The 14,163-nt window shown below is 39.3% G+C and overlaps 1 protein-coding gene across 1 annotated transcript in view; it reads left to right on the top strand.

The window, feature by feature from the left end:
* Positions 1-14,163, top strand: part of ap3b1a (adaptor related protein complex 3 subunit beta 1a) — a 75,962-nt gene that overhangs the window by 38,783 nt on the left and 23,016 nt on the right. The window contains exons 19-22 of the mRNA XM_079257047.1: positions 318-495; positions 2,954-3,104; positions 6,269-6,317; positions 8,179-8,282. Coding sequence (XP_079113173.1) covers positions 318-495; positions 2,954-3,104; positions 6,269-6,317; positions 8,179-8,282 — 482 coding nt within the window. The remainder of the gene's footprint in view (positions 1-317; positions 496-2,953; positions 3,105-6,268; positions 6,318-8,178; positions 8,283-14,163) is intronic.

Here is a 14,163-nt window from a genome sequence, read left to right as displayed (position 1 = left end):
GCCTTCCAATTGTTCTTTTCTTTTGTACAATTCTTTAAAAAGTGTAATTGTTTGCTGTTGTGGATCGTTTCCAATGAACAGTTTGCAGTCAGTGCTGTTTTAATTTGGAGGAACTTGACAGCCATGGTTGAATAAGTGTGATTTGCATGAGCAAGAAGTTAAAGACATCTTATCAGGAGAGAAAGTTTCCGTGTCAGTAGCATAATTTACGTAAATATTTAATTCTATGCATAAACAGTGTAAATGATTGGATTTCATCAATGCAGTAAAGAATAAATCTTGAATTCTTCGAGTTTGTCTTTGCTGTGTGTGTCCAGAGTCGGGCAGCGAGAGTGAGGAGGAAAGCAGTGACGAGTCTGAAAAGACCTCCAGTGATTCTGGCAAGAGCTCCAGTGGGTCTGAAAAGAGCTCCAGCGAGTCTGAATCAGATCTCAAAAAGAAGAAAAAGACCAAGAAGGCTCCACAGAGGAAAAGCAAGCCAAGTGCTGCTGACAGGTAAAGTGAAATCCCACCTGCATGTCGCTGCCTAAAAGAACATGGCCGGACCAGATGTTACCAGAATCTTCTGTTGTCTTTCTCGCTTAGTTTATCAGGCAGGTGTGTGTTTGTGAGAAGCACCAGAGTCGTAGTGAGACGGTTGTGATTGTCGCTGTTGCATCTATAAACACTTTAAGTATCTGCTGCTTGTGTGATCCGTTTCCTGGTTTGTTCTCTTCTCCTCTCTCTGCATTTCTCCTGTCATCACTACAAGCTACTTACGAGGTCTGTGACGATACGCTTTTGTCCCGATTCGATTTAAATTACGATTCTCACAATTCTTCAATGTTGCTGATTTTTGTAGATTAATAACAAAATAAATGTATAAAACTTATTTTTTTGCTCGTCTACTTTCTTAATTTCAATGAGGAAAAAACAACACAGTAGCCAGATCATCATTCTGCTGCTGTAATGCCCAAGAAGACAAATAAAAAGATGAATAAAAACAATAAAAATGACAAAAATTTTATAATGGATTTTATTTGTTTGAAAAAAAAAAAACAACAAAAAATTCATTTTAAAATTGTAAAGCAAAACAAAACAGATTTTTGATTTTTCAATTTGATTTTCCCACCCCTACTATTCACACCAGGGAAAGACTTAAATCGAACAAACTGGGAACTGCAGTTAATTCATCTTCTTCTTTTTAATGAAAAGAGCTAAAACAACATTTAATTTTCTGAAACTATTTTATTTTTGCTTTGTTTTTTTCTTATATGTAGAAAACTAAAGAAATTAGGACAAACGGTGTAAGAACTTAACTAAATATCTGATTTAAAATGGTTTCTTTTCTACGTTGCCTTTTATATTTATACGCTGGTTCATCTCTTTTTTCATGCTTGAATTATTTGTAAATTGGTGTAAAAACATCTCACTGATAATGGTCATACAAGGACTGGATTGAAAATACATGTTTAAAAAATAAAGTCAAAAATAAAACTTTGAAGGAACTCCGCTTGATAATCTTGGACCTAATCTCCGATGGCTTCAACGGAAGGACAAAAAAATACGCTTTGAGGATATTATAGACTGGTGCGCTCAAATGTATAACCATTGAGTGGTTGAAACTGGAGCCACCCACTTATTCCATGTGGATTGAGAAAGTCAGAGAACTAATTTTCAAGTCTGCCTCACTTCGCAAACATTTAACTGCAGACATGTGGATGTTTCATATTTGTATTTCTTGAGCATTGCAAAATTCAATAAAAAGTAAGTTGAAAAACATAAATAAATAAAACTTTGAAAAGCTCTCTGAAAATCTGGAGCATTATTACTCAGGCTGCTTGGAAGCAAAACAAAAGAAATCCGACTTGACTGAAGACTTGTACAGGAGTAAAGGAAGGAAAAATCCTGTCATTCGAACATTTTAGCAATACAGAGTTACTGTACTGCGTTTCCATCCCTCCTTTTCTTCTTTCACCACACATAATACACACTCTCCTTCGCTGAAGCTGGCTGAGCTGCTACAGTTTCACTGCTGTGACTTCCATTAAGGGGCTAATCAAGGGGAATTTTCCTCCTGTAACGTACCCCACATTTACATGGCTAATGGATAATGGCTTCTGATTGGTCATTTAGCAGCCTGGTGTTACCAATGAATGAGATTTGAGTCATTATTACCGAATATGTTCACGCACACACTCTGACACACTGGCAAATTTAGTTTCTTATACACTCTACTTCATTTGCCCACAGACACACAAACTCACACAGAATGTACCTGATTTTGCTGTGTGACAGGCCGCCGGCTGACCCTGTTCTCTCCATTAGAGAGTATAATTAGAGCAACTCACCCCAGTGCTCAAACACACACAAACATGCGCACACACACGTACACTGAGTAATTAGAGCAGCTCACCCCAGTGCTTCCACAACAAACACAGCATAATGCCCTCATTATGGCCCAGTCATTTCAGGCAGGGCCTAATCAGGCCCACAGTGATTTATATCACTTTTTCCTGTTCGCAGCAAATGAAATCTGTAGGCCAAATTAATACTGGCTTTTCATCATCGCCCAAGTTAAAAAGCCAGTTACCGTCGCAATTCCCCTCATTAATTTAATGGCTGAAAATCCTAGGCAGGCGGAGTAAACACTCATTATCGGAACAAATTGAAGAGGGACAGAGCAAGTGAACGAGAGAGGAGAAAGATGGGAAAGATCTTTTTGAGTGAATGCAGCACTAAATTTACTCCACAAACTGAAACAGATTGATTTTTGTCGTTTTGATCGGACCGAGCTGGAGCTTCTCAGCCTGGATGAAAAAGGAAAAAAAAAGAAAAGATATCATAGTTTGCTTTGCTGGTCTGGAAATTGGAGATGTTTAGTGTTAATAAAGTCATGTGACATATTAATGCTCGTATTGTGAAATCCGAACAAACTCGTGCTCCCACGTCTGAGAGCTGTCTTGTGTTTCAGCGACTCGGATGAGAATGGAAACGGACCTGTTGTACAAGCTAGCAGCTCGTCGGTGGAGAGCTCCACCGAATCGGACTCCGACTCTGAGGATGATTCTGATTCAGACCCCCCACCACCACCGAAGAAGACCGTTTCCAAGACCAGACCCAAGGTGATGTCACAGAACAGCAGGACTAACTGGTTTGATGGAGAAGCACAATTGCTTTCAACAAAAATAGCTTGTTGTGTATTTTTATAGACATAATTTTGTACTTGAGACATTTGAAACTCGTATAAAGTGTAAATATTTATGTTTATACAACCTTCAGCCATAATATTATTATGATAGGAGAGGTGAAAAACATTGATGGCTTTGTTAAAATGACATCTAGGGTGGGATATGAAAGTCAGAAAGTGAAAAATGTCCTTGAAGTTGATCTGTTGGGGAAAAAATAGCCAAATGATTTGATTTGCTGGACTTTATTTTGTCCAAATTGTTCCAGTTGGATGGCTTGACTAAACATTGGTCAAGCAAGGGAAACCCTTGATAGGGTGGTGAAAGCTCATTGATGGACATGTGGACTGAAGACTGGCCTTTCCCTTATCCAGTAATAAATGCTGTAGCTCAGATTGCATAAAGGTTCATGTTGGTTTTAATAGAAAGACATAAAGTACATTTCAGTTTCTTGCATGTGGAGTCGCAGACCAGTCAGGATGTTTATGCCAACCTCTGCTCACTGCTTTAAACACCTGCAATGGGCCTCCAGGCATGGGGGCAGCGCTGTGCAGCAGTTCAGTCGGGTTTTCTGTCGCATCATGTGGCTGACTGAGCTCATGTGCATGGCATATCTGGGAACGGCACTGCACCTGGATGCAGTAGAAGAGGAAGGAAACCCAGTGGGGTCTTGTGTGACACTTTGTGTAGTAATACAGGTCTTACCATTCATATGTTGCTTCGACACAAACCACTTCTTAAACATTATTGCCGTTTCTGGAAGCTATATTTCCTTATTTCCAGTTTGGGGATCATGCAGCCGGCCTGTCTGGAGTCTGGAGGACTCCATACCTCTACAGGTTTATGGGTAAAGGAGGAGTGAAGGAATGTGAGGCAGGTGGTCATGTTACAGCTGATTGGTGTTTATTGCAGGTTAACTAAACACCTAAATGTTAAACACCATTGGTCCTGATTTGGAACTGTTAGAAAACATTTAGCAACATTAAAACCCCTCCCTCACATTGTTTAGGATTCCTTCATGCTGCCTCTTGCAGGGACTTGGACTTGTGTTCTTTGACGATGTCCTGCTGTACGTGGTCGTGGATCTGTTGGCTCCTGTGTGATGTTAGTTGATGTGGATTTTTTGATTCGAGCAAAACCTGGAGAGTTTAGAGTAAATTTTCTTATGATTTGGGACTTTTCTCTCATCCTTCCAGTCAGACTTGTTCCATGTTTGTCTCATTCCTCTTGTGTCCCCTCTGTTGAGCCCTTGTGACTCATAACTCCGTCCTTGCTGAGTTGCTTTTTAAGTCTATAGCCTGTTTGATTTTTGGCTGGAGGTTGCGAGGTGTCTGCAGACGTCAGAAGTTGCATGTTTTTAGCTTTTCCATGTAGGTTTTAGAAACTTCAAAACGCCGCCATCTTTCTGGGACTTGTTCTTGTAATCTGAACCTGACTTAGAGGAGAAAACAAGGCACCTGAATAACAGGGACAGTTTTCCAGCAGAACACTGAATTTTAACAAAGTTTTCCATATTATTTGCATAATTGTTGTCGCCTGGTGCAGCTCAGGATGGGAAGTTGGATTGAAGTCAGGATTCATGTAATCTGTTGGTTTTCCTTATCTAGGCTATTTACTAGGGCTGTGATGATATGCTTTTGTCCCGATTCGATTCCGTGCCGATTCTCACAATTCTTTGATATTGCTGATTGTTGTAGATTAAAAACAAAAGGAAAAAAAATGTACAAAACTTTTTTTTGCTCGTTATTTTTCTTGATTTTAATCAGTAAAAAAAAACAACACAGTAGCCAGACCATCATTCTGCTGCTATAATGCCCAAGAAGACGAGTGAAAAGATCAATAAAAACAATAAAATGACAAAAATTTTCTAGTGGGTTAAAAAAAAAAAAAAAAAAAAAAAATTTAAAGAAAAGAAAACCAAATTTAAAATTGAAGAAAAAATCTCAAATTCCGATTTTTTTTTTTTTTTTCAATTAGATCTTCCCACCCCGACTATTTATCATGAATTGGCTCGAGTCAGTGTGTCTGTAAAGTGTCCTGAGATGATATTGTTGTGAAGTGGAGCGATACAAATAAGGCTGAAATGAACTGAATTTAATCAGCCAGTGCTTTTAATGTTGTGGCTGATATTTGTGTATATAAAGCTACAGAAAATAACCGGTTTAGTCCCCAATGCCATCCTTTTGTGGTGTGTTTAGTGTATCATGAGGATGATATTGTAATCTCTGAGTATTAACACTGTGTTCTTCTAACTAGACGTGGTGAAATCTTCTATTCCCAATTTGCACTTTCGGATATAATTTGGCTCTTTTATTCCGCCTTTATATATTTCTTTAAGTCTTTTGCTTCTTTTCAGCCCTCACAAGCCCTCTTTCTTTCCTCTTTTTTCTGCTCATCACAGTATTTCTCGCGCTCCCTTTGCTTTTCTGCACTATAAAATTCTCATTTCATACACTCTGTCATTTGGCCTATGAATTATGCATCTTTTTCTCCGTCTCTTTCTACACGGCTCTTTCAGACCGCCCCTTAGTAACAAGGTTTCCGTCTCTATTACCACCTCCAAGCGTCAATCAGAGAAAATCTGATAAGATATGGCCTCTATCTCTATGGTTTGTTTTCATTCCCATTCTTCACTCGCTCCTCTGTCCTCTTTTTCTGCTGTCTGCTCAGCCTGGAGTATGTAGAGTGGAATTTTATGCTTCTTTATGTGATGTGAACGGAGCCAGGTTGGTTAGGAGGGGATGGAGAAAGGGTGATAAAAGGCGCCCGTATGTTTAAATGCGTTTTTATTGGGACGTTTGTGTTGCGAGCTTGAGGTGTGTGTTGTAATTCTCTGCAGTCAGCTCCCAACAAGCCTAACCCTGTCACACGAGGTGGTGTGTGGCGGTTGTGACACGCCACCCTGCATGACTGATCCCTGAGAATCCCAGACATGTTAAATATAAATGCAGAGTATCTGCTTTTAGGAGCGATGTGTCACATCTTCAGGGACTCTGTTTGTGAAATTGAAACATTTCAGATTCTGAATATGAAGCTCAAACACTTTCAGCTCTTTTTTTTTTTTTTTCCTCATTTCACTTATGTTTTTTTTTTTTCCTCAGATGGCAGAGAAGACCAAGAAGGAAGTCTCTTTATTGGATCTTGACGACTGTAAGTTAATGTGCAAATTCTGCTCAAATATATATTTTTTTTAATTTAGTTGTTTTTCAAATCTTAACACACAAAATAAAAGCTTTAAAAGTTCATAAAGATGGCAAATACATTAGTTCTAACCCTTTTGTCCATGATATTAAAACTATAACACACTGTTATAATACTCACCAATATTAAATCATGAGACATATATTATTTATAATATGTCTTAATAATTCTTTCATATTTCTTTATTTTCTTTCTATTATTTCTTTAAACCTGCCCATATTGGGGATTATTTCGTAATAATTTAGGCTCTGAAACTCCTTGCATTTGCATTTAGAGAATCTGAGCAGCTCTTTTCATGGCTGCCACTCACATATTTCTGGGCCATTTCTCTCAAACCTTCCAAAGCGCGCACACACAACGAAAACACTCCTCTCCTGAAGACTCAGTCTGCTTTAATTTATCATAAATGGTGAAGTGTAAGGCTGCTTCTAATTCTTTTTGCCACAGTAATTATTAGGCAGCCAGTGTTCAATTGATTAACATGGTGATGTAGATAAGCACTGGAAGAAAAGCGCGGATGACAAACGAGGTCTTGTCATCCGCGTTGGGGTCAGGAGCAGCAGGAGTTTATGTTATTCTTAAAAATGGTAATAACTGGAGTACATGTGAAGCACCGCATGTGGAGGCCCTGAATGTTGGCTGTGCTGATCATGAACTCACATGTAATGCATTAATACTGTAAAGCTGGTTTGAAGCAAAATAATCAGAGGAACCTAAAGGTTGATCAATGACACATGTTTGTGAGGAGCCAATATGATGACTAAATTTAGCTCGCTCTCTTTAGGAATCATCAGACATTTAAGGGACAGAAGGCAGGAAAAATGCTTCAATGTTTACATGAAACTGAAACTACACAGTTATCCTACAAATGGCACATTAATTTCATCAAATAGGCCATTTTATATTTAATTATATTGATATGTTTTCTTCTCTTACCCGTTTATATTTGATCTTGTTCTTTGGCTGAAAATTTCTTTGCATAAGCTGAGAAAATCTTATTTTTTTACATGCATATTGGGCAAATGATAAACAAAAATCGAAGTCTTGAATCTTTAATAATAAGGTATTTTATTGGGGTTATTAATTCACATACTAGTAACGGAAAAATCCACCTAATCCACCTAATTAAAAAATGTTCTCATATCTACCATCTGACATTTAGACCTGTCATGCCTTACAGAAATAAATTATGATAATTTTTTAGAGGGACTTATAGCGTTCGGTTGTTCAGCAGGTTGCTAGTTTATTCTGTCTGATTGTGAATCACGGAGCCATGGCATGTTTTCATGTATCAGTCAGGAGTCTTCTGCTTTCACTGCATGAAACTATTCAATTTTTTGTATAATTTTCAGTCATTGGGGACATTGAGTTTGGAAACTGGTGAGGGTCTCCGAAATGATTTGAAACTTGCAAAATTCACAGCCAGATGTTGCTAGAAAAGACCTTTCAATTTAGCACGTTTTAGTGGTCTTTTCCCATAAAATCCTGAAACGCTGAGACAAATTAAACAAACACTGAACGTAACAAAAATACAGAAAGCAGGCTGGCACCAACGTGTAAGGCATGATTGGTGTTTGGAAAGAATATTCATGATTTATTGAGATTTTTCTCTCCATGTGCAAAATGTTGCAGCCCTGAAGTAATAAAATATCATTTAAACAACTTTAAAACTCATCTTGTTTTTGCCAGATTGTACAGTACAGTCTTCCTGTTCTGTTTGACATCATGATATTCTGGACAGAACTGCATAAAACTCCTCCTGTGTTTCTTTAGCATGCCCAGATTTTTTTTTCATGTTCTTCTTTCTCAGATTCTCCAGCACCCACAAATGTACCAAAGTTTTCTGTCTACTCTCCCAGCCTGCTGTCCGACCTCGAAGGCCTCTCTCTGTCCAACGTCTCCTCCACCCTGCAGGTGAGTGTACAATGCATGTGTGTGTTTCTGCATTACAGACAAACAGGACGACATTTCCTCCATCAACGTGTGCAGAGAGTCAATTGTTCCTCTCTGTCTGACACTGACAGTACACAACGGTGTCGTACGAGACAGCGAAATGAACCTCTTTCCCTTGTGGAACATTTCTGCTCCAGACGCCAACTATTGACCTTTTCTGCCTTGTTATATTTATAGCCAGTCAGGATGGAGCAACAGCTCTCCCTGTTTCCTGTATCTCTTATAGTCTGTCTTTCTCACCCTCACTGTCTTTTGCTCTTCCACACCCTTGAACTCTATTTCTGCGTCTCATCTAGAAGTCCTCCCACTCTGTTTCTCTCCTCCTCTGCCCCTCTTATCTCTCTCCTCCTCTCTGTCACCTTCCATCTCTCTCTGTCAGACGTTGCATCCCTTGTGTCTCCATGTTGTGTATATCTGATGGTTGACCTTTCCGCGTGTGACGGCTCCTTTCTCTCCGCAGTTTGTGAGCTGCTCTCTGCGGCTGTGTTTTTTGTATCTTGTCTTTCCCGGGGGAGGAAATGTCCAGACCGTTCTTTCTGCTGATGTTGTATCTATTTTGTGTGACAAAGTCAGAACTGTTGCGACTTCAGTCTATTTATTTATTTTTTTGTCTAATGTCTTTATAATTTGATGAATCACATAAATCTTAAATGATTAAAGAAAAATCTGACAAATGTAAAAGCGTACAAAAAAGTGTGAACAAAACACCTTTATTCAACTAATACTTTACATAGTTATCACTGCTTGTAAATATAATTTTATTAGAATAAAAAAAGCCAATGAGGTTTTAATGACTTGATTAATTAATGACTAATGTAATTAAATGTAATTACTCATACGCTTAAAAAAATTAATAGCTCATTAGATACCTTATTTATTTGATTTTCAGGTAGATTACAGGTGCTTGTCAGGTTTATTTATCCAGTTCACACCAAGGATATGCTCCTATGTTCTCAAAAGTTTATTACTATCATCTTAAAGTAAAGCTGACATCATCTTTCAGTAAAAATGAGATTTTCTCAATTTGGCGCCCATAACGACAGCTAATGTAGCATCTGTCTTGCATCCTGTCTCTTCTCTGACCGCTCTCCAGATAGTAAAAGTCAGTCTGACGTTGACTCTTGCATCTCTTTCTGTTTGTTGCTCCTTTTGATAATGTAGTGTAGGCCAAAGTGTGGATAACTTGGTGCTGGTGTGTGACCTGGTACAGTCCAGCAAAACACAGCAGCCATGTCATGCTTGGTGCTAAAAAAAAAAACAACATTGTAAAGTGCAGTTTCTCAGCCCAGGGACACTAAAGGGCAACGACAACTACAGCAGTAAGGTCAAGGTCCCATCTACATCTGCCAATGGTTTTAAGTTTGCAAACTTACTGTGCTTTAGAAATAAACACATTAGCAAAGTTAGAAAAAGAAAAGTATCATGAAATCACATAAAAGAGTAAATCTCTAATTCAGTGATCTCTAGTTGTAAAACAGGAAAAATTTACCCCCCTTTTTTTTTTTTTTTTTTTTTTTTTTTTTTAACTTTTAATGTTTTATGTCTTTATTGTTAAAAAATACAAAAGTTAATATAAAGAATATCTCTTTCTGAATGCTTTCCTTTTGAGCCGGCTCCTGGTTGTGCCTGATACCAAAGGCCATGTTTACATCTGGGGGCATGTTTAAAGTGTAATTTAACCAAAAGCACCCTGAACTTCTCAGTCCTGGATTTACAGCTTTGTGGTTGCCTTGCTGGTCAGACCTGCACAATACTGCATTCTCACGTTGAGACTTTAAAACTTAGAGCAACAACAAAAGATGAAGCTGATTGTCGGACTTCGCTCAGTCCTGCCAGCTGGAAGTGACTTCTGGGGTCCGTTCAAAAGTGATAACTAAGCCTAATGATCAGAAACATCAAGCAGAATGGGCTGCAGTATGCAGGGTGACACCATCCCTTCATATTTAGTTATCCTGGAGGCTTTTCCTCTGCAACAGTTCTGTGGATATGTTGTCGTACTCTGAGCACTGGGAGGAAACCTGCTGCTTTCGCAGTAACTTAACAAAAACACATAAGTAACAAAAGGAAATCCTGTCTGTAGGGATGGAAATGAACTGGCTGGATTAAGAGGTTGAGGGTGATCCATAATATCACCTTACTTTAAGTATAGATATGAATATAGCTTGTTAATGTGATGCAACATTTAGACAAGTTTAAGGAAATCTCAGACCTTTCTGTAAAGCTAAACATAACGTGAAAGCAACCATATTGTTTGGTGATTTCACTCAGTCTTCTAACTTTTTATCTCAAAAAGCTTGTTTGCCTAAGTGTGTTATAGGGTGCGCCCACTCTGAGTGGCCTCCTCGGTGTCCCACCACTGCTGCTTTACCTGGCTCTGCGGTGAGTTCGCCTATATTTTGAGTCAGCCCTGCCCGCCTGTCAGTCAGTATGATTGACAGCTGCTCTCAGGCCAGCATTTATGCAGCACAAGTCTTGTTAGCCAATCTCTCCTGCTCAGGTGAAGGCCAGGGAGTAATAGAGAATAGAAATGCAGATTAGAACAGGGAACTTTTTGCACATCAGCATCTGATTTAGAGTCAATTCTATGCATAAATACATGATGGGCTGCAGGATTCACAGACAAGGGTAAATAAGCTCACCTTTATTCACACACACACCCCTCCCCTTGCAGCACACAACAGCTCACACACTCACACACAAACTGGCCTCGGTGTCATTTCTATTTCTCAGCAATCTGCCCAGTGAGGCAGTGAGTCTGTCTCAGCTGAGCGCTCGAGCCTTTTTAGAGAATTACTGCATGGTTATCAAAGGCATTTAGATTAACCCTGGTCACTGTCTTTGACCCACCTCCTCTTCTGTCTCCTCCTTCTCTCCCCAGTTTCTGCATGCTGCCGCTCTCTCTAATAACATTTTGACATTAGGATCCCTCACAAATGCCTCTTAAATCCCCCACCCTCCCCACACCACCCCAAACCTCTTCCGACCGCTGTCCGTGTGTGCGGCGGGGTGGCTCAGGCTGATAACTTTTCATTCATAATTAGCAGTCAGCGAATGGGGCTGCGTTGGGGGGAAATTGAACTGTCAGCGGCGGGGCGCAGGGCGTTTGACCCCATCACGCCCAGAGGGGGCCATCATAATTTGTTCATTTGGTGTCCATCAGGCGAGCGCCAGCTCATCCCCTCCTCCTCTCTCGTCTCCCTCCTCACCCCTCTGACCTCCCCGTAGTGGGCGCTCTGGGTTCACGTCTAATTATGAATCGGCAGAAAGACCTCGAGCGCCACGAATATAGCAGCTCCTGCCCTCCACACCTCCTGCTGCCACTCAAACTGCAGAGATTGCTTCTTAAATAGGAATAAATACCCACAAGGAAATGCTCAGTCGGTGCAGGGGCCTGAGTTTGGGGGAATGTTTGTGTTTAAATGCAGCTGCTGGAGAGAGTTTAGTGGCGATAAAAATCCATATTTGTCTCAAATGTTTCATCTGTTGCCTCCGTTTATGACACTTACGTTAGCCTTTTTAAAAAAAATGTAGATCACATGCGAGACTTACTGTAAACGTGTCTCAACAAACCACTTAGCCGTTTGATGGCTGCCAGCAAGCTCTTAAATTGAGGTCCTAACCTCGTATATCTGAAATTTATAAACATAATTATGAGGCCATATCTGCGTATGCATAATTAAATTGCTGTTACTGCGCCGCTTATTTCTGAAGATGAAAGAAGTGTGTTAAAGCGACATCACCACATTATCTGGTTGTTCCGTTACAAATTAAAAGTACATTAAGTGTCTTATACCCTTATGAGAACGCTCTGATTTATTAGTCCACATTGCTGATATGAACATTAAAAATAAAGACTTTTCTCCATATTGTGTTCCCACTGTTTTTACATTCACACAGTTTTTATTTATGGTTTTAAATAAAGGTTGGCGACAATTTAGAGCAACACTAACATGAGAAGCTAATATGTCACGACGTTGTTATTTTGAGGAATGTGAAGATCCTTCCAATATTGTTCCTATTTTTTAGACCTCTGATTGAAAAATGTGCCCCTGTAATGAAACAAGTCTGAGTACGTCTTGGAATGATGGGAAAGGTTAACGTGTAAATCTCAGTTTATGTGTTACTGGTGTAAAACCAGTGAGGATTTCTCATACTGCAGCACAAAGAAGACATTTCAGGCTTACCTAAAAATGAACCCTTTCAGGATCAATAGGACTATTTCTTAGGAATGAGGACAGACAATTCATGCAATTTCTTTAAAATGGCCATTTTGACACAGTGTAGCACCTTCTGTTCTCAATACCCCCCGCTTGGGGGATTTTATTGAGGTCCATATCTAATCTACTGTAAGAGACTGTAAAAGATGCACAATTATATGCATTTGTAAGCTAAAAAAGCTGTATTTGATTTTGTGTTTGCTTGAAATAAGAGTGAATTATTTAGCAAACCGTTTAATGTGATGTTTTTTTTTTTTAAATATAAAATCAAGTTTATTTGTTTTGCACATTTCATGTACAGAACAAGTCAAAGTGCTTCACATAAGACAGTAAAAGCATTCCAGCATGTGAAGAATTAAAACAAACTAAATAAAAGAAACAGAAATGGAGCAAACGAACGTAGAAACAGAATGCACACAGTGAGGTACATATACATTTACATAGGTACAAAATGAACAAAAATAAATGACAGACTTTGGCCACTCAAAGTTAAAATACTGCTTAAATTCTGCATCTTAAATTGCAAATTAATGCCTTATTAAATAGAAATTGAGATTAGAATTAAGTATTCTGCAAATCAAATTATCAAGATGCTGATACTTTTAATCAATAAATAACCATTAAATGCAGCTTTATTTAAATTAACATCATACTAATCGAGAGCGTTGGAGGGTTTTTTTTTTTCACATTTGTAAAACTAGATGAAGGACACAAACTCCTTTGAATAACAGCCCTCTATTATTGCTAATGTTCTTAACTGGAAAATTTAAAAATTAATCATTTTAGAATATCTAATTTACTGACAAATTGGCATAAATGAACTAACCTCTGTCTGCATGCACTGGAGAGGTTTCTTGTCACATTAAAGTAGTTTGAGGCGACTGTAGTAACATTTATTTAATTCACTTCACAGTCAAGGTCTTTGTGACGTCCCTCAATTAATTGTCATCTTCTGACTGAAGGGAACAATTAGGGCCTAAAGTCAAACACATGTCCCTCATCTTAGTCCTCCCAACTCTTGTTGAGCGTAATGAAATCCTGTCGTTTGTATCTGAAGCAGACGGTGTCTGAAAAACAGAAATGGATTTTCAATATACGCCCATGAATGTGTGCAGCTCGCACCTCTTTCTTTCAAATTGGCCTCCTTATGCGCACAGCACAAGGCTGCCCGGCTCCTGTTAGCCCCCTTTTGAATATGTCAGCGGGATTTTCAGGTCATTTGCCAGAGAGGATGCTGGGAACGTTGCGTCCGGGCTCTGAAGGTGACTGGCGCCTGTGTCATCCATCACAGAAGCTTCCTTTAAGTTGATGCATAATAGAGCCTCTCAATCAACTTCCTCGCTTATTGTCACCTCCCTCCTTCCTGTCCAGGGTGAAGACTGTGAGCCAAAGAGAGAGAGAGAGAGGAAAAAAAAAAAACATAAAGGCAGACTGACAGAGGAGTCAAGGTTACATCCCTCCTCTCCTCTTATTTACACTTGAGGTGTTATGGGATTGTTCTGCGTAGCAGGACAACGGTGGATAGAAGGGTGAAGAGGGTATGTGTGGGCACTCGTGTCAGGATTTAACTGTCCGCTGTGTCAAATTGGTGATAATAAGTAGCTTGAAGCCCTGTCCTGTCGCTG

The sequence above is a fragment of the Telmatherina bonti genome (genome assembly GCF_933228915.1).
Source record: "Telmatherina bonti genome assembly, chromosome: 17".
NCBI lineage: Eukaryota > Metazoa > Chordata > Actinopteri > Atheriniformes > Telmatherinidae > Telmatherina > Telmatherina bonti.
Note: the sequence above shows the minus strand (reverse complement) of the source record. Positions and strands in the feature narration are given on the sequence as shown.